General features: G+C 45.1%; 2 protein-coding genes across 4 annotated transcripts in view; one reads left to right on the top strand and one right to left on the bottom strand.

Annotated features, from left to right (window-relative positions):
• The window catches only part of sf3a2 (splicing factor 3a, subunit 2), a 26,061-nt gene extending 15,329 nt beyond the window's left edge, over window positions 1-10,732 (bottom strand). Inside the window, exons 1-4 of one of the 2 annotated variants that reach the window (XM_052038188.1) lie at window positions 10,605-10,633; window positions 4,525-4,688; window positions 766-924; window positions 601-672 (exon numbers count right to left, since the gene is read on the bottom strand). In XM_052038188.1, coding sequence (XP_051894148.1) covers window positions 601-672; window positions 766-891 — 198 coding nt within the window. In that variant the 5' untranslated portion in view covers window positions 892-924; window positions 4,525-4,688; window positions 10,605-10,633. Of the gene's footprint in view, window positions 1-600; window positions 673-765; window positions 925-4,524; window positions 4,689-10,604 lie in introns of both variants that reach the window. The other variant, XM_052038189.1, reaches the window with a different exon arrangement.
• plekhj1 (pleckstrin homology domain containing, family J member 1) overlaps window positions 10,721-18,370 on the top strand; it is a 26,397-nt gene continuing 18,747 nt past the window's right edge. For both annotated transcript variants that reach the window (XM_052038191.1, XM_052038190.1), the window contains exon 1: window positions 10,721-11,025. In XM_052038191.1, the coding sequence (XP_051894151.1) occupies window positions 10,932-11,025 (94 nt within the window). In that variant the 5' untranslated portion in view covers window positions 10,721-10,931. The remainder of the gene's footprint in view (window positions 11,026-18,370) is intronic.

The following is an 18,370-nucleotide window of genomic DNA, read 5'->3' as shown; positions in this document are numbered from 1 at the left end:
GCTGCTGTCTGTAAGGAGTTTGTACGTTCTCCCCGTGTCTTGGTGGGTTTCCTCCGGGTGCTCTGGTTTCCTCCCACATTCCAAAGGCGTACGGATTAGGAAGTTGTGGGCATGCTATGTTGGCACCGGAAGCGTGGCGACATTTGCAGGCTGCCCCCAGAACACTCTACACAAAAGATGCATTTCACTGTGTGTTTCAATGTACCTGTCACTAATAAAGATATCTGATAAATCTGATCTGATCTGACCTGACCTGTTTCCATGCTGTATGATTCTTAAAATAAAATGTCATATCCACAAGAACCTGAAAACAATTTTATAATACTTGACCCCCAAGTACCAAATTATTTGAGCACTGGCCTGGAAGTTACTGGCCCAGGGTTTATTCCTCTAATCTAAGGATACAAGGAAACAGGAAGGGAATAGTAAGAGACTGTAGGAATTGTCTGCTTTGCTTTTCATACTTTCTTTGAATATTCTGTATAGTCAGCATTAAAAAAAAATCAGTACTGACTCAAATAACCATCTAGAGATGAGATAAAATTCCAGCCCCAGCAGTTTCAGCTTAAAATTGAACTATCCAAAATATTTTAAACTTACCTCATTGTTGTGAAGAGTTAAACAAAGTTTACATTCATAAGAACCCAAGTGATTTTTCATAAAATAAGGATCCTATAAAATTAGAAAAAGGACAAGATTTATAATGAAATACGTGAAAGAATATAAGGAATGCAAATGTACAGATCACAGCGATCAAAGTTTAACCTTATTTATGTCAATGGTTTCCAACGCTAACTGTCTCAGCCGTTCTCGTCGATCTCGATTGCTTTCGGAAGAGGAAGCAACCCCACCACTCCCTGTTTTTCCTCCTGCTCGATGCTGAAAATCCATGGTTATTTGATGAACTTTATCTTAATCCAAAATCTGAAAGATTTTAAAAACAAAAATGCAGATATATTAGCCCAGAATGCTATCTGCCTACAAACATTGTTTGTTTCACTACGAACATTTATTGGAATTGATTTTGCATTTCACCACGAATGGCAAATCCGTGACAAGCTGATTGCAACAGTGATAGCATAATCGTGGAGGACATTCGGTAAACCTGCTACTGATCACCTCAGATCCCCATGTGGCTGATTCTTACAAGGTCTCTGAAATGGACCAGAAAGCCACTCAGTTGTATTGTCACAGCTATGTTCAGAGAAAGAATAAAACTGGATGGATCACCTGGCATCAAATTTGGACATGGCAAAGTCACCTCCAACACAATCAACCTTACAAAATGAGTCTAACAAACAACTGATGTCTGAACTGGGAGAGCTGTCCCATAGACTAGTCAAACAGCAGCCTGACATCGTAAGACATGATTTTGAGAAGCGGGCAATGTGCTAGAATGCACCAAACTCCTTGGGCATGTCCTGTAAGACACCAGCAGGAGAGACCCACCAGAGGTAGCAACACAGTCGTACACAGCAATACTTTCAAACTTTTTAATCAGGCGACCCATTTTAATCACATGGTTCACCATGCAGCCCAATAATAACTAGCTTGTAGCAGGTGCAATGAAACTACTTTGGTTAAATCCTAAAAGGCAGTGTCATTAGAAACTGATATTTAATGGATATTTCCCTGTTACCTGGCCCTTGTGTGGCCAGATCTACAATAACCACGACAGAGGGAGGACATGCACCAGTGCTCCACAGGCCTCTCCCTCTCCTGCCTCCTGCTCCCAAACAATTGCCCCAGCCCTCTCTCCCCTACTTGTTCCTTGTGCCCAACACCACTGTCGATTCATCTTTTAATATCCCATGACCCACTTGAGGATTGCAACACCCACCCACTTTGAAAATCACTGGCATAGAGGCAGAAAGAAGTAGCCCTTGAAAAACTCAGTATTAACTCCAGACCACATGAAGAGTCATGACATTAAGTCAGAGGCAAGGAAACCTCCTCAGGATTACTACCTCAAATCCTCTCTCAGCTGCTCCTCCAAGTTGAACAACACTTGGATTAAGCATGGAAAATCGCAAGGACACAGAATGACCCCAGAGTGGAGGATTTCAATAGCCATCATCTAGATCGAGCTGCCAAATCCTACAGGATGTAGACTGGATCTGAAACAGCTAATGAGAAAACTAACTCGGATAACCTCTCTTGACTTTGCTGTCACTGATCTCTGTGTGACATTCGATTCTATCCATGTTAAAAGACATGAGAAAAGGTGCTGGGGGGGGGGGTGGGGGGATGAGATATCAGGGCACTGCTACTGCAGGTCTGTGGCTCAGCAGGGAAGGGTAAAGTCAGGCAGAGCAACAGCGATAGGAGACTCAATCGTTAGGGGGACAGAAAGGAGATTTTCTGTGGCTGCGAAGGAGACACCAGGATGGTGTGTTGCCTCCCAGGTGCTAGGGTCAAAGATGTCTCAGAGTGGCTGCAGAATATTCTCAAGGGGGAGGGTGAGCAGCCAGACGTTGAGGTGCATGTTGGTACCAATGATATGGGTAGAAAGGGGGAAAGAGGTCCTGCACAGAATAAGATGATTGAACAGATGAATGAGTGGCTGAGGATCTGGTGCAGTGGGCAGGGTTTCAGGTTGTTGGATCATTGGAACCGCTTCTGGGGCAGGGGTGACCTGTACAAGGAGGACAGATTGCACCTCAACTGGAGAGGAACCAATATCCTAGCCAGAAGGTTCGCCAGTGCTACTCGGGAGGGTTTAAACTAGTTTGGCATGGGGATGGGAAACAGAGCACCAGGTCAGAAAGTGGAAGGACTGAGAGGAAGGTAGATGGCAGGGCCAGTAAAAACAGGCAAGAGCAAAGTAATAGACACGATGGGACGGACAGTTTGAAGTGTGTGTATTTGAATGCTAGGAGTATTATGGGTAAGGGTGATGAACTGAGAGCATGGATCAGTACATGGAACTATGATGTTGTGGCCATAACAGAAACTTGGTTGAGAGAGGGACAGAAATGGGTGCTTAATGTTCCAGGGTTTCGATGTTTTAGAAAAGATAGAGAGGGAGGTAAAAGTGGAGGGGGAGTTGCACTACTAATCAGGGACAATATCACAGCTGCACTCAGAGGGGACATAATGGAGGGCTCGTCCACTGAGTCTATATGGGTAGAACTCAAAAATCAGAGCGGTGTAATCACTCCGATGGGATTATACTACAGGCACCCCCCAGCAACCATAAGGACATTGAGGTACAGATATGTAGGCAGATTAGGGAAAGGGGTAAAACCAATAGGATTGTTGTCGTGTGGGACTTCAACTTCCCCAATACAGACTGGGACCCCCTTAGTGTAACAGGTTTAGATGGGGCAGAATTTGTTAGGTGCATCCAGGAGGGTTTCTTAAATCAATATGTAGATAGTCCAACGAGAGGAGCCGCCATACTGGACCTGGTGTTGGGTAATGAGCTTGTAAGACAAGCTCTTCACTGTACCTCGGTACAAGTGACAATAATATACCAATACCAGGTGACTGACCTTTCAGTGGGAGAACAGTTAGGGAACAGTGACCATAACTCCTTAAGTTTTAAGATAGCTATAGAAAAGGATAAGTATGGACCTTGTGGGAGAGTATGAAATTGGAGCAGGGCAAATTACAGGAGCATGAGGCAGGAACTAGGGAAGAGTTAACTGGACACAGCTGCTTTTGGGCAAGTCCACACCTGACATGTGGAGGATGTTTTAAGACCAACTGCACAGAGTACAGGACAGGTATGTTCCACTAAGAAGGAAGGACAAGGATGGCAAAGAAAGAGAACTTTGGATGTCAAGAGAGGTGGTGAATTTACTCAAGAAGAAAAAGTATGTAAAGCTGAGGAAGCTAGGATCAAACAGAGCACTGGAGGATTATAAAGTAGCCAGAAAGGAATTCAAGAAGGGAATTAGGAAAGCCAGGCAGGGTCATGAAAAGTCCTTGGCAAGTAGGATTAAAGAGAATCCCAGGGCATTCTATACATATATCAAGAGCAAGAGGATAACTAGGGAGAGGGTAGGACCACTCAAGGATACAGGAGGAAACGTGCTTGGAAGCAGAGGATGTGGGTGAGGTCCTTAATGAGTACTTTGCAGCAGTACTTACCAAGGAGGAGGATGTGGAGGATAGGGAGATCAGTGTGGAGCGTGCTAATATGCTAGGGCATTTTGAGATAAAGGTAGTATTGGGTCTCTTAAAGAGCATTAAGATGGAAAAGTCCCCAGAGCCTGATGAGATATATTCCAGATTATTGAGAGAGGCAAGAGATGAGATTGCTGGGGCCTTGATCAATATCTTCATGTCCTCTCTAGTAAGAGGCAAGGTCCCGGAGGACTGGTGAGTAGCTAATGTTGTTCCATTATCCAAGAAGGGAAACAGGGATAATCCTGGTAACTATAGACCGATGAGTCTCACGTCAGTGGTAGGGAAGTTACTGGAGAGGATTCTTAGGGATAGGATTTATGAGCATTTGGAAAACCATAGCCTAATTAGGGACAGTCAGAATGGCTTTGTGCAGGGCAAGTCATGCCTTACTTTGAGTTTTTTGACGAGGGTGATTGATGGAGGAGCTGTGGATGTTGTCCAGATGGATTTTAGTAAGGTGTTTGACAAGGTCCCTCACAGGAGGCTCACCCAGAAGATTAAGATGCATGGGATCCACGGTGACTTGGCTGCTTGGATTCAGAACTGGCATTCCCCTAGAAGACAAAGAGTAGTGGTCGATGGGACCTATTTTAGCTGGAGGTCTATGACTAGTGGTGTTCCTCAGGGATCCGTACTGGGACCTCTGCTGTTTGTGTATATAAATGGATGAAAATGTAGATGGGTGGGTTAGTAAGTTTGCAGATGATACGAAGATTGGTGGTGTTGTGGATAGTGTCGAAGACTGGCAAAGGATACAGCGGGATGTAGATCAGTTGCAGATATGGGTGGAGAAATGGCAGATGCGACTTCAACCCAGCTAAATGTGAAGTGTTGCACCTTGGGAGATCAAATGTAAAGAGGCAGTACACTGTTAATGGCAAGACCCTTAACAGTAGTGTTATTGGCAGTGCTGAAGCATTCATAACCATGCCCGGACAGTGCTGAAGAGATGACTCAACTCAGCTCCCCCTTGAAAACACCACCATCTCAGAAGCCAATTTTTAGATAATTTGATTCACTCGGTAGAATATCAAGAGATGTTCAGATGGAGAGGGACAGAGTAGCTGTTCAGATGGAGAGGGACAGAGTAGCTGTTCAGATGGAGACGGACAGAGTAGATGTTCAGATCGGGAGGTACAATCACCTAGAGGAGAAAAAGTATGTCCAATAGACAGAATAGGTAGATAAATGCACATGAGGAGAATGGCATCTATTTTAATGCAGGAAGTCTAACTAGAAAGGTAGATGAACTCACAGCTTTAGTTAACACGTGGGACTACGATATTGTCGCCAACAATAAGACATGGTTGAAAGGTGGGCAAGACTGGCGACTCGGTATCCCAAGGTATAAAATTTTCAGGTGAGACAGGAGGATGCAAAAGAAGACCATTAGCCACGGAATGCATTTCTTCAGTATTGAAGAAGGATATCCGAGAGGACTCCTCAAATGAGGCAATATGGGTAGAGATTAGGAACAAAAAGGGTGTCATCACTTTTCTGGAGGTGTATTACAGACCTCCCAACTGTAACAGGAGATAGGGGAGCATCCCCAGGGCCAGGTGAGATTGATCCCAGGCTACCACAGGAGGCAAGGGAAGAGACTGTCACGGCTCTGGCTGAGATTTTTAAACCTTCGTTAGCCAGAGTGAAGTACCAGGTGACTGGAGAATGGCAAATGTGGCCCCCATTTTCAAGAAGGGCAGCAGGAAAGAGCCTGGCAGCTACAGACCTATGAGCCTAACATCAGTAGAAGGGAAGTTATTGGGAAAAATTCTGAGGGACAGGATTAATCATCACCTGGAAAGGCAGGGGCTAATCAGAGATAGCCAGCACGGGCTTCAGAAAGGGCAGATCTCTTCTGACCAATCTGATTGAATTTTTTGAGATAACAAGGTACATCGATGAAGGCAGAGCAGTAGATGTGGTATTCACGGACTTCCGCAAGGTGTTCAACAAGGTCCCACATGGGAGACTGTTCCAAAAGGTTAGGGCCCATGGGATCCAAGGAAAGTTGGCCCATTGGATACAAAATTAGCTTGGCAATAGGAGACAGAGGGTGATGGTAAAGGGTTGTTTTTGTGATTGGATGCCTGTGACTAGTGGTGTTCCACAGGGATCGGTGCTGGGACACTTATGGCTTGTAATATACGTAATATTTGGATGTGGATGTAGGAGACATGTTCAGTAAGTTCACAGATGATATGAAAATTGGTGGTGTTGTTGATAATATGGAGGTGGTTCAATCCTACAGGGTGATATCAATGGCAGATGGAGCTTAATCCTGATAAATGTGAGGTGATACATTTTGGGAGTACTAATGGGGTGGGATATACATCATGAAAGGCAGGGTCCTAGCAAGTACTGAAGAACAAAGAGATCAAGTGAAAGTTCAAAGACCCTTGAAGGTGGCAGCGCAGGTAGATATTGTGGTTAAGAAAGCATATGCTATACTGGTCTTCATTAGTCAGGGCACCGAGTACAAAAGCCAGGGAGGTTATACTCCAACTTTAAAAAATATTTTTCACACCACAGCTAGAGTACTGCATGCACTTCTGGTCACCACACTATAGGAAGGATGTGATAGCGCTGGAGAGGGTGCAGAGGACATTCACCACAATGTTGCCTGGGATGGAGTGGTTCAGTATTGAGGGGAGACTGGAGAGGCTAGGGCTGTTTTCCCTAGAGCAGAGGAGATGGGATTGAAGTATAACAAATTTAGGCGTAAACTGCAGTAAACATTTCCCCTTATCAGAGGTGAATGAAACTAGAGGACATAAATTTAGGGTAAGGGGTAAGAGATTTAGAGCAGATCTGAGGAAGGTCTTTTTCACCCAGAGAGCGGTGAATACCTGGAATGCACTGCCTGAGAGTGTGGTGGAACCAGAATCATTGACAGCACTTAAGTATCTAGACAAGCACTTGAATCACCTAGGCTTAGAAAACTGTAGGCCAAGTGCTGGAAGATGGGATTAGTACTGATAGGTGCTGACTGGTTGGCATGGACATGATGTGCCGAATGGCCTGTTTCCATACTGTATGACTCTATCAAGAAACAGCCGAAAACACTGGATACAGTAATGGCCATGGCCAGACAATGTCCCATCTGTAATACTTAAGTCTTGTGCCAGAACAAGCTGTGCCTCGTGCCAAGATGTTCCAATACAGTTACAACACTGGCATCTACCCAACAATGTGAAAATTTGCCCAGGTGGGTTCACCAAAAAAAACAAAACAAATCCAATCTGGCTAATTACTGTCCTCAAGGTCCCCCATTACTACCATCAAGGTACCTTTTGACTAAGTGTGACGTCAAGGAACCCTGGTAAAACTGAACTCAATGAGCAGCAAGGGGAAGACACATCATAGTTAAAATCCATCTTTGCACAAAGAAAAATGGTTGTACTGGAGGTCAATCACCCTAGCCCCAGAACATCACTGCAAGATTTTCTCAGGGTCACGCCACAATCATTTTCAACTACTTTATCAATACCCTTCATAAAGAAAGAAGTGGGGATGTTTGCTGATGACTGCACAATGCGTAATTCTATTCACAACTTATCAACATATGAAAGAGTATGTGCTGGCATGTAGCAAGACCAAGACAACATTCTGGAATGGCTGATAAGCAGCAGGTAACATTGGTGTCACAAAAGAACCAGGTAATAACCATCATCTAACCCCATAAGGAACAATCTCTTGTGTCTCAGGATTATTGAGTTAAACTGCTTATAATGATAATGGAATTTAAGGCGGATAGAGAGTTAATAGGAACAGGGACAACATACAGCAAAGTGGGTATCATGAGAACAAAAGCTCTGCCACCAATCAGAATCAAATTATCACTGACATATAGTATGAAATGTGTTGCTTTGCAGCAGCAGTACAGCACAAGACATAAAAAATTATAAATTACAAAATAGAGTCATAGAGCACTACAGCACAGAAACAGACCCTCCGGCCCATCTAGTCTATGCCGGGCTGGTTTTCTGCCTAGTCCCATCTACCTGCACCCAGACCATAGCCCTCCATACGTCTCTCATCCATGCACCTATCCAAACCTCTCTTAAATATTGCAATTGAACCCGCATCCACCACTTCCACTGGCAGCTCGTTCCCCCTCAGATTCCCCTTAAATATTTTACTTTTCACCCTAAACCTATGACCTCTAGTTCTACTCTCACCCAACCAGAGGGGAAAAATAGTGCAAAAAGGAATAACGAGATAGTGTTCATGGATCATTCAGAAATCTGATGATGGAGGGGAAGAAGCTGTTCCTGAATCATTGAGCTTGGTCTTCAGGCTCCTGTAGTTCCTCCCTGACGGTAGTAACAAGAAGAGGGCATGTCCCAGATGGCGAGAGTCCTTAATGATAGATGCCACCATTGGTAGATCTGGAGCAAATTTAGGAGGAACTAAGTCTTGATACACAAATTTGGAGGAAGTCAAAGTAGTGAAATGCAGGAAGTCCAGAAAGGGATTATCAACGAGGATAAAGATTTCAAAACAAGCACTAGATAGTAATGTTGGGTAAAGCCAAGATGTTGGCATGTGGGTCAAAGAGTAGTGCTTGCTGAAAATCTGTTTGACAGAAAGAGTTGACTAAAGAAAGGACACACTTAGGGAGCTATGTTGTGGAAACAATGAACAGTATGATGTAATTGGTGTCCTGTAATAGAGGTGATACAACAGTCAGGGAGTCCATATGAAGGTTCTCAATCCAAAACATCACCTATCCATTTCCCTCCACAGATGCTGCCTGACCTGCTGATTTCCTCCAGTAGCTCATTTAGTGATCCAGCCTTGGTACAGGGATGGATGCAAGGCATATTGGAGATGTAAAGTACATGAAAAGAATTCAAGGAGAGAGGTAGGCAGGAGACTTCTTCAGACAAATGTCAGTTTGGAAGTACAAAACTCGGCGTCATACACACCTTCAGTCCAAACGATACTTTTATAGACAGGATGGTACACATCAAGCTATTACTCAAGAGTCATACAGCAGGGAAAGAGGCCATTCAGTCCAACTCATCCATGGTGCCCATTTGCCACATATCCCTCTAAACCCCTCCTATCCAGGTAATGTCTTTCAAATATTGTTATCGTACCTCTCTCAACCACTTCCTTTGGCAGCTCATTCCATATACATACCACCCTCTGAGTGAAGGAGTCACCCCCAGGTCCCCTTTAAATCTTTCTCCTCCCACCTATGCCCTCTAGTTTTTAGAGCAACACACAAAAATGCTGGAGGAACTCAGCAGGTCAGGCAGCATCTACGGAGGGAAATGGACAGCCGACCTTCAGGTTGAGACCCTTGCATCCAAATGGCCGGCGTCCAGATGAAGGGTCTCGACCCGAAATATCAACTGTCCACTTCCCCCCCCACAGATGCTGCCTAACCCACTGAGCTCCTGCAGCAATTTGTTTGCTGCTCCAGATTCCAGCAGTGACTGTCCATTCCCTCCCCCCCCCCCCCCCCCACCCGCAGATGCTGCCTGACCCACTGAGCTCCTGCAGCAATTTGTTTGCTGCTCCAGATTCCGGCAGTGACTGTCCATTCCCTCCCCCCCCCCCCCCACCCGCAGATGCTGCCTGACCCACTGAGCTCCTGCAGCAATTTGTTTGCTGCTCCAGATTCCAGCAGTGACTGTCCATTCCCTCCCCCCCCCCACCCGCAGATGCTGCCTGACCCACTGAGCTCCTGCAGCAATTTGTTTGCTGCTCCAGATTCCAGCAGTGACTGTCCATTCCCTCCCGCCCCCCCCCCCACCCGCAGATGCTGCCTGACCCACTGAGTTCCTGCAGCAGTTTGTTTGCTGCTCCAGATTCCAGCAACGACTGTCCATTATTGCTTAATGGACCTTGCACCTTATTGCACTGCACTTTCTCTGTAGCTGTGACACTTTACTCTGCACTATTATTATTTTTACCTGTACTACATCAATGCACTCTGTACTAACCCAATGTAACTGCACTGTGTAATGAATTGATCTGTACGATCGGTATGCAAGACAAGTTTTTCACTGGACCTCGGTACAAGTGACAATATACCAATACCATTCTCCCACCCCCCCACCCCCACAGATGCTGCCTGACCCGCTGAGTTCCTGCAGCAGTTTGTTCCTTCAGCACCTACAGTCTCTTGTGTCTCCCCTCTAGTGTTTAGTTCCTTCCCTGGGAATAAGGCTCATTAAAGAAAAAGACTCGTTAAGCTCAACAAAGTGTGCCCTTTTGCTGCAGGTTTGTAGCCGGGCAAACGCAGTAAAATTAAAACAAAGCGAAGGTGTAATGAATGCCGGGGACCACAGGCCTCAGGCGCCTCCCTCCACACGGGAGGATGGCGCGAATACCCGGGCGAAACAGGGGTTGCCAGACGCCCGATGACCAGCCTCGGGCCTCCCCCAGCGGCCACCCCACCGATCCCACTCCCCACCTGCGCCGGGAACGGAGCGGCCCCCCCGCCTGCCCCTTACCTCGGACGGCCTCAGCCCACGGCGCGGCCTCACCACTACAAAGCGGAAGAAGGTCAAACCGCCCGGAAGTGGGGCATTTTTTTTCAACAACTTTATTAACAGCGGCGGGCCGGGGACGTCGAGGGCGGGGAGTGAGGCAGGGTTTGGGCGTTAGTTGGTTCTGTGGTTTGGCGCCTTTGTAAGGTTCCGACTGTTTATCCGTGAGGCGGACGAGGGAATTTATTTAACATGTTTAAGGATTGCCTGAGGTCTTCCATCGACCGCCGGCGAGGCCTTTCCTCTCAGAAGTAGTCGACCGCCGCTGTTAGCGGCCGCTCGCCGGCTGCCATGAGGTACAACGTGAGGGAGCTGGTGTGTCTGTCCAAGCAGCCGGCCGAGAAGGCGGCCGAGCTCACCATGAGGGGCCCGAAGCGTAACGACGGTAAGGACGACCAAGGGTTTGCGGTGAATTTTAAAACAACAACCCCGGGGCGGCTGCTGGAGCTCCAGCCGGCTGCAAGGAGAGGCAGGGAGGTGACGTGGGTTAAACGGCAGAGCTCATGTTGCAGCGATATAAACCTCTGGTTAGGCTGCACTTGGAGTATTGAGTGCAATTCTGGTCACCCCATTACAGGAAGGATGTGGAGGCTTTGGTGCAGATGAGGTTTAGGAGAATGCTGCATGGATTAGAGGGTATTGGTTTATTATTGTCACATGTATTGGTTTCTTATTGTCACTTGTGCCGAGGTCCAGTGAAAAACTTGTCGTGCATACCCATCGTACAGGTCAATTCATTACACAGTGCAGTTACATTGAGTTAGTACAGAGTGCATTGATGTAGTACAGGTAAAAACAGTAACAGTACAAAGTGTCACAGCTACAGAGAGAGTGCAGTGCAATAAGGTGCAAGGTCACAAGGTAGATCGTGAGGTCAGAGCCCATCTCATCGTATAAGAGAACTGTTCAATAGTCTTATCACGGTGGGGTAGAAGCTGTCCTGAAGTCTGGTGGTATGTGCCTTCAGGCTTCTGTATCTTTAGGCTGCACTTGGAGTATTGTGTGCAATTCCGGTCACCCCATTGAAGGAAGGATGTGGAGGCTTTGGTGCAGAAGAGGTATAAGATTTCTTTATTAGTCACATGTACATTGAAACACAGTGAAATGCATGTTTTTGCGTAGTGATTTGGGGGCAGCCTGCAAGTGTTGCCATGCTTCTGGTGCCAACATAGCATGCCCACAATTTCCTAACCCGTATGTCTTTGGAATGTGGGAGGAAACCCACGCAGACACAGGGTGAATGTACAAACTCCTTACAGACAGCGGTGGGAATCGAACTTGGGTCACTGGCGCTGTAGTAGCATTACGCTAACCACTACACTATGCTACTACATGGATTGGAGGGTATTGGTTTATTATTGTCACGTACTGAGGTACAGTGAAAAACTTCGTATTGCAAGCCATTCATACAGATCATTTCAAAATATTGAGGTAGCACAAGGGTAAAGCAATAACAAAATGCAGAATATAGTGTTAAAGTTACAAAGAAATTGCAGTGCAGGTAGACAATGAGGTGCAAGGGCCTGGATCTGGATGCATCATGGCTTGGTACGGCAACTGCTCTGCTCAGGACCGCAAGAAACTGCAGAGAGTTGTGGACACAGCCCAGCACATCATGGACATCAGCCTCCCCTCCTTGGACTATGTCTTTACCTCTCGCTGTCTTGGTGTAGCAGCCAGCATAATCAAAGACCCCACCCACCCGGAACATTCTCTCTTCTCTCCTCTTCCTCCTCTTCCATCGGGTAGAAGATACAGGAGCCTGAGGGCACGTACCACCAGACCTAAGGATAGCTTCTACCCCACTGTGATAAGACTATTGAATGGTTTCCTTATACGATGAGATGGACTATGACCTCACGGTCTACCTTGTTGTGACCTTGCACCTTATTGCAATGCACTTTCTCTGTAGCTGTGACACTTTACTCTGTACTGTTATTGTTTTTACCTGTACTACATCAATGGACCCTGTACTAACTCAATGTAACTGCACTGTGTAACGAATTGACCTGTACGATGGGCATGCAAGACAAGTTTTTCACTGGACCTCGGTACAAGTGACAATATACCAATACCATTCTCCCACCCCCCCAGCGTTAAAATGTCAAGTACTAGAGGGTGTGGACTTAACATGAGAGGGGGAAAGTTTAAAACTGATGTACTAGGGCAAGTTTTTTTTTACACAGAGTGGTAGGTGCCTGGAACATGCTGCCAGAGGTAATGGTAGAAGCAGATATGAGTGGTTTTTAAGAGGCTGTAGATAGACACATGAATGGAGGGTCACAAGTGACTGCAGATGCTGGAAGCTGGAGCAACTGTTCTATGAACAAAGTCTGGGAACAGAGGGCCCTGAGTTTGTCATACATGGAAACAGGCCCTTTGGCCCAACTTGTCCATGCAGACCAAGGTGCCCCCCTGAGCTATGCTTAAATTCTTGAACGTGACAGGACGTGATGAGAAAGTTGTTAGTAAACCTTATGGGTTCCATCACTTGAGGGATGTACAAAAGTGGGGGAAGTTGTGTTGAATCTGCATTAAATGCAGATTAGATGAAACTGGAGTAGTGCATCCGGTTCTGGCTGCCACACCTTAGGAAGGGTATGAAAGTCCTAGGAAGGGTATGAAAGTCCTAGAAAGGGTGCAGAAAAGATGTGCCAAAATAATTCCAAAATGAAGGCTTTCAAATGTCAGGTTAGACTGGACGAACTGGAATTGTTCTCTTTAGAACATAGATTTAAGAGATATGATAAAGGTCTGCAAGATTATGATTGGTTCAGAAAGGGTAGATAGAAGGAATGCTTCACTGACTAGGGGGTAAAGATTTTAAATTCTGGACAAACAATACAAAGGAGTGAAGTAAAAGTTATTTTTACACAGACAATGGTTACAATTCTGAAATTCTTAGGGCTGGTACGAATTAAATCATTATTGCCTTCAAAAGGGAGTTGGATAGGGACTTGAGAGAGAATAACTTGCAGGGTTCAGGGTAAAGAGTGAAGGAATGAATGTGGTGAGGTTGCTCTAGTCAAAGATGGCATAGAATTGACGGACCAAATGGCTACCTTCTGTTTCTTAACAGTAATGCTTCTATGAAAGATTATAAAAGAATAAATTTGAAGGAGAGAGACGTCAGAGGGGAAAGGTGGTTGCTTACAGGAGTGGCAGAAGAACATGGTGTTATATAAAAACAAAAAATACTTGAAATATTCAGGTGAGTCAGTAATCGTGGAGAAAGAAACAGTTAATATTTGACCTTTCTTTGGAAGGATTATATTTTAACCAAGATTTGTTAATGCAACATCTAATGTTGACAACTGGTGAAAATAGTGTGCAAGAGTTGTCTCAAACCTTCACACTTCAAGTTATAATTAGCAGTGAACTATATGAACCACTGTTTGCTAATGGAACTCACTGGGCATCTGTTACCCATCTCGAATTGCTCCTTCAGCTGACTGGCTTACTAGGCCATTTCAACAGACAGTGAAGTGAAAGAATAGTTTGGAGTCACGCACACAAGGACAGCAAATTTCATTCCCTGAAGGGCATTAGTGACCCAGGTGGATTGTATGATGACCCAGTATTTGACTGGTCACCATTAGTCATACTAGTTTTGTTTTATTCACAATTTATTTTAATTAAAATAACTTTGACTTCCCCATTAGAAATAGTATGTTAGATTATTAGTGTCATTTGTTTAGACCTCTGGGATACTCGTCCATTAGTGCAACTACAATATTATTATCCTTTTTGTTCCAAATGTAAATCCAGTGGGGCAGGAGGGTGGCAACTGATTATACAGCAGCAACAACTTGCTATTTTTTTAAAAAGTTGTTAAACATTTCTGGCTGCTTTTGAGATGTTCAAGGTGTTTCTGTAGGGTGACTAAAATCTTGATGAAAGTGAATATTAAGGTAGAGCTGTAGAGTTTAGGATTAGTATATCAGGGAGTGTTTCGTACTGTAAACAATTTCGCCACTAATGGGGCAAAGGAGAGACCTAGAAATGAGGCTGTGATAAGGAAGAAAGTTGTAAAACTGGAAAGGTACAAAGGTTAGGATTAGACTGGATATACATAACATTTTAAAATTTGGGACATTAATTTCTGGGATAAATGCATGTCGGACATAGGTAATGATCAAAAAGGTTTTATAAGGTACATTCTGTAGAATTTTGAATAGCATGTAGTCTATGGAGAAAATGCGATAAAGGAAGCCATTGCAGCAATTGAGTCCATAGGGCACAATGGTGCAGCAGTTAATGTTGGTGCTCTCCCTGTTACCGTGTGAGTATTCCTTGGATGTTCCAGTTTCCTCCTACATCCCAAAATCATGCTGGTAGGTTAATTGGCTACTGTAAAAATTGTCCCCTACTGTAGGTGGGTGGTGCTAGGAGAAACAAGAAGGGAGTTGAGGGCATGTAGGAGAGAATAGTTTGCAGAGAAATAAGTGAGGAAATGGCACTGACGAGCCACCTGAGAGCCTTCATAAACTCAATGGGCTAAATGGCCTCCTATGTTGTAAGAAAATATGAAATGCATCGGGGATAGAAAACATGATTTTTCAATGGGAGAGATAAACATGGAAGTAGGTAGTTTTACATAGAGAGGATATGATTGGAAACTGTGCCTTGGGTTAATAGATTAATGAGGGGAGTTAGAAAGTTGAAAAAATAAAGTGATGCGTTAAAGCTGTGAAGTGCAGGTCAGAGCTGTTGGTGAACCTGAAACCAAAAGGAGAAAAAAAAGAGGTATTGTTACAGATGGATAATTTTACAGCTGAACTGGCCATTCTGATCCAAACAGAAGAACGAGTAACCTGACGTTGTTGAATTCCATATTGAATTTGGAAGGCTGCAAAGTGCCCAGGTGGGAGATGAGGAGCTATTCCCCAAGCTTACATTGGACCTTGTTGGGGCAGTATAAGAGGTCACAGCCAAAGCCATTGGAGAGGAAATGGGGGAGGAACTAAAGTGACATGCAAGAAGAATCTAAGGGCTGACCTGCAGACTGAATCGAGATGCTCCACAAAGCTGTTGCCCAATCTGTGTTGGGTTTCCTGATTTATAGAGGAGACCACATCATGAGCATCCAATGCGGTGCACCAGATTAGAAGTGAAAGTTAATCATTGCTTCACCAAAATGGACTGTTATTTTCCCTGGATGGTGGGACAGATGAAGAGCAGGTTTTGCATCTCCTGCAGTTGCATGGAAAGTGCTGGGAGAAGAGGAATGATTTGCAGAGATGGAAGAGCAAACCAGAGAGTTGCAAAGGTATAGCTATGGGAACTGTCTCTATTGGATGCATGGAACAATCCTTTTTTTTTTCTCGCTCCTATACGAGTCCCTTCTCTATGCTTCCAGGACATTGACAGCTATGTAGATGTTGCTTCTGCTACTTATACAGGATTCAAATTTCAGCCCCTCTGCTTTCAATTTCCACCCTGCTCTCACTTCTACACTCTGACATTTTCCGTCCCTTTCTGGATTTGTCTGTCTCCATCCGACAGCATAGGTTAAAAACTGGTGTCCATTACAAGCTCTCCGATGCTCACAGCAATTCACCTTCCGTCCACTGTGCAAGTTGTAAGGACTCCTTTCCATTCTCCCAATTCCTCCATCTCTGTCATAACTACTCCAATGATGAGAGTTCCTACACTTGTACCTCAGAGATGTCTTCCTTTCTCCTTGACCACAGCTTGTCATTGCTCTTGCCCATTCTCTTCCCAGTGCAGCAAAGATGGATATCCCCTGGTCTTCTTTCCACCCCACCAACCTCCACATTCAATGGATCATCCTATGCAATTTATGTCACCTTGAATTCGATTCCGCCAGGGGACACATCTGACACATGTTTCTTTCTCCTCCCCCGCCCCCCCCACACACACTTTAGTATTCCAAAGGGACCATTCCCTTTGTGACTTCTTGGTCCACTCGTCCATCTCTGCCAACAACATCCCTTCTTGCAGCAGTAACCACAGAAGTTGCATCTATTTTACCTCATCCCTTTTCACCACCTTGAGGCACAACGGTCTTCCAGATGAAGCAGCAACTCTTGTACTACTTCCAATTTAGTGTATTTCATTCAGTGTTCACAATGTAGTCTCCTCTGCAAAGGAGAAAGCAAACACAGATAGGATGAACGCTTTGCAGAGCCTGTCCATTCAGTCTCTAACTGCGTTCATTAATCTATTCAGAATCAGTTTTATTATCCCTGACATGTTGTGAAATTTGTTGTTTTGCGGCAGCAGTACGGTGCAAAGACATAAAAGTTACCAAGTAAATAGTGCAAAAGAGGAATAGTGAGGTAGTGTTCATGGACCATTCAGAAATCTTATGGCGAAGGGGAAGAAGCTCTTCCTAAAACGTTGTGTGGGTCTTCAGGCTCCTGTACCACCTCCCTGATGGTAGTAACGAGAAGAGGGCATGTCCTAGATTGAGGGTCCTTAATGATTGATGCTGCCTTCTTGAGGCACCGCCTCTTGAAGATGTCCTCAATGATGGGGAAGTTTGTGCCTGTGATGGAGCTGGCTGAGTGTACAACCGTCTGCAGCTTCTTGCAATCCTGCACATTGGAGCCTCCATACCAGTCACATCTCCACCGTACATTTGTAGAAATTTGCAAGAGTCTTTGGTGACATACCAAATCTCCTCAAGCTCCTAATGAAGGAGAGTTGCTGGCGTGCCTTCTTCATGATTGTATCAATGTGTTGGTCCCAGGATGTTGATCTGAGATGTTGATGCCCAGGAACCTGAAGCTGCTCACCCTTTCCAGCGCTAGCCCCTCAATGAGGACTGGTGTGTGTTCTCCCAACTTCTCCTTCCTGAAATCCACAATCAATTCTTTGGTCTTGCTGACATTGAGTGTGAGGTTGTTGTTGTGACACCACTCAACCAGCCACTCTATCTCACTCCTGTACGTCTCTTCGTCGCCATCTGAGATTCTGCCAACAACAGTGGTGTCATCAGCAAATTTACAGATGGTGTTTGAGCTGTGCCTTGCCACACAGTCATGAGTGTGGGGAGAGTAGAGCAGCAGGCTAAGCACGCATCCTTGAGGTGTGCCTGTGTTGACTGTCAGCTCGGAAGAGACGTTATTACCAATCCTCACTGACTGGTCTCCCGATAAGGAAGTACGGGGGCCCAGGTTTTGAAGTTTGTTGATCAGTACTGGGGCAATGATGGTGTTGAATGCTGAGCTGTAATTGATAAGCAGCGGCTTGATGGATGTTTTCCTGCTGTCTGTGTGCTCCAAAGCCAAGTAAAGAGCCAGTGAGATTGTATCAGCTGTAGACCTGTTGTGGTGGTCAGCAAATTGCAGCGGGTCCAGTTGCTTGCTCAGGCAGGAATTAAAATTCTAGCCATGACCAACTTCTCAAAGCACAGTAGATGTGAGTGCTACTGGGTGATAGTCGTTGAGGCAGCTTACCCTGCTCTTCTTGAGCACCGGTATGATTGATGCCCTTTTGAAGCAGATGGAAACCTCTGACTGCATCAGTGAGAGGTTGAAGATGTTCTTGAACACTCCAGCCAGTTGGAGTGAATGCTTGCTTGTGTTCAGAATGGGAAGTGTTGTGAAAGGAGTCTTGTTTCAAACTTTTTTTTTTCCTCCTCTTCCCCTCCCTGTGAATATACTGGGTTAAATTCAATTAAGGAAATTCAGTTAGTGTCAGCTTTTTAAAAAAAACACAACAGGTACATGACAATAAAAAAATAACCTCTAGATCATTTTAAA

This window comes from Pristis pectinata, chromosome 24, assembly GCF_009764475.1.
Source record: "Pristis pectinata isolate sPriPec2 chromosome 24, sPriPec2.1.pri, whole genome shotgun sequence".
NCBI classification, from domain to species: Eukaryota; Metazoa; Chordata; class Chondrichthyes; order Rhinopristiformes; family Pristidae; genus Pristis; species Pristis pectinata.
Note: the sequence above shows the minus strand (reverse complement) of the source record. Positions and strands in the feature narration are given on the sequence as shown.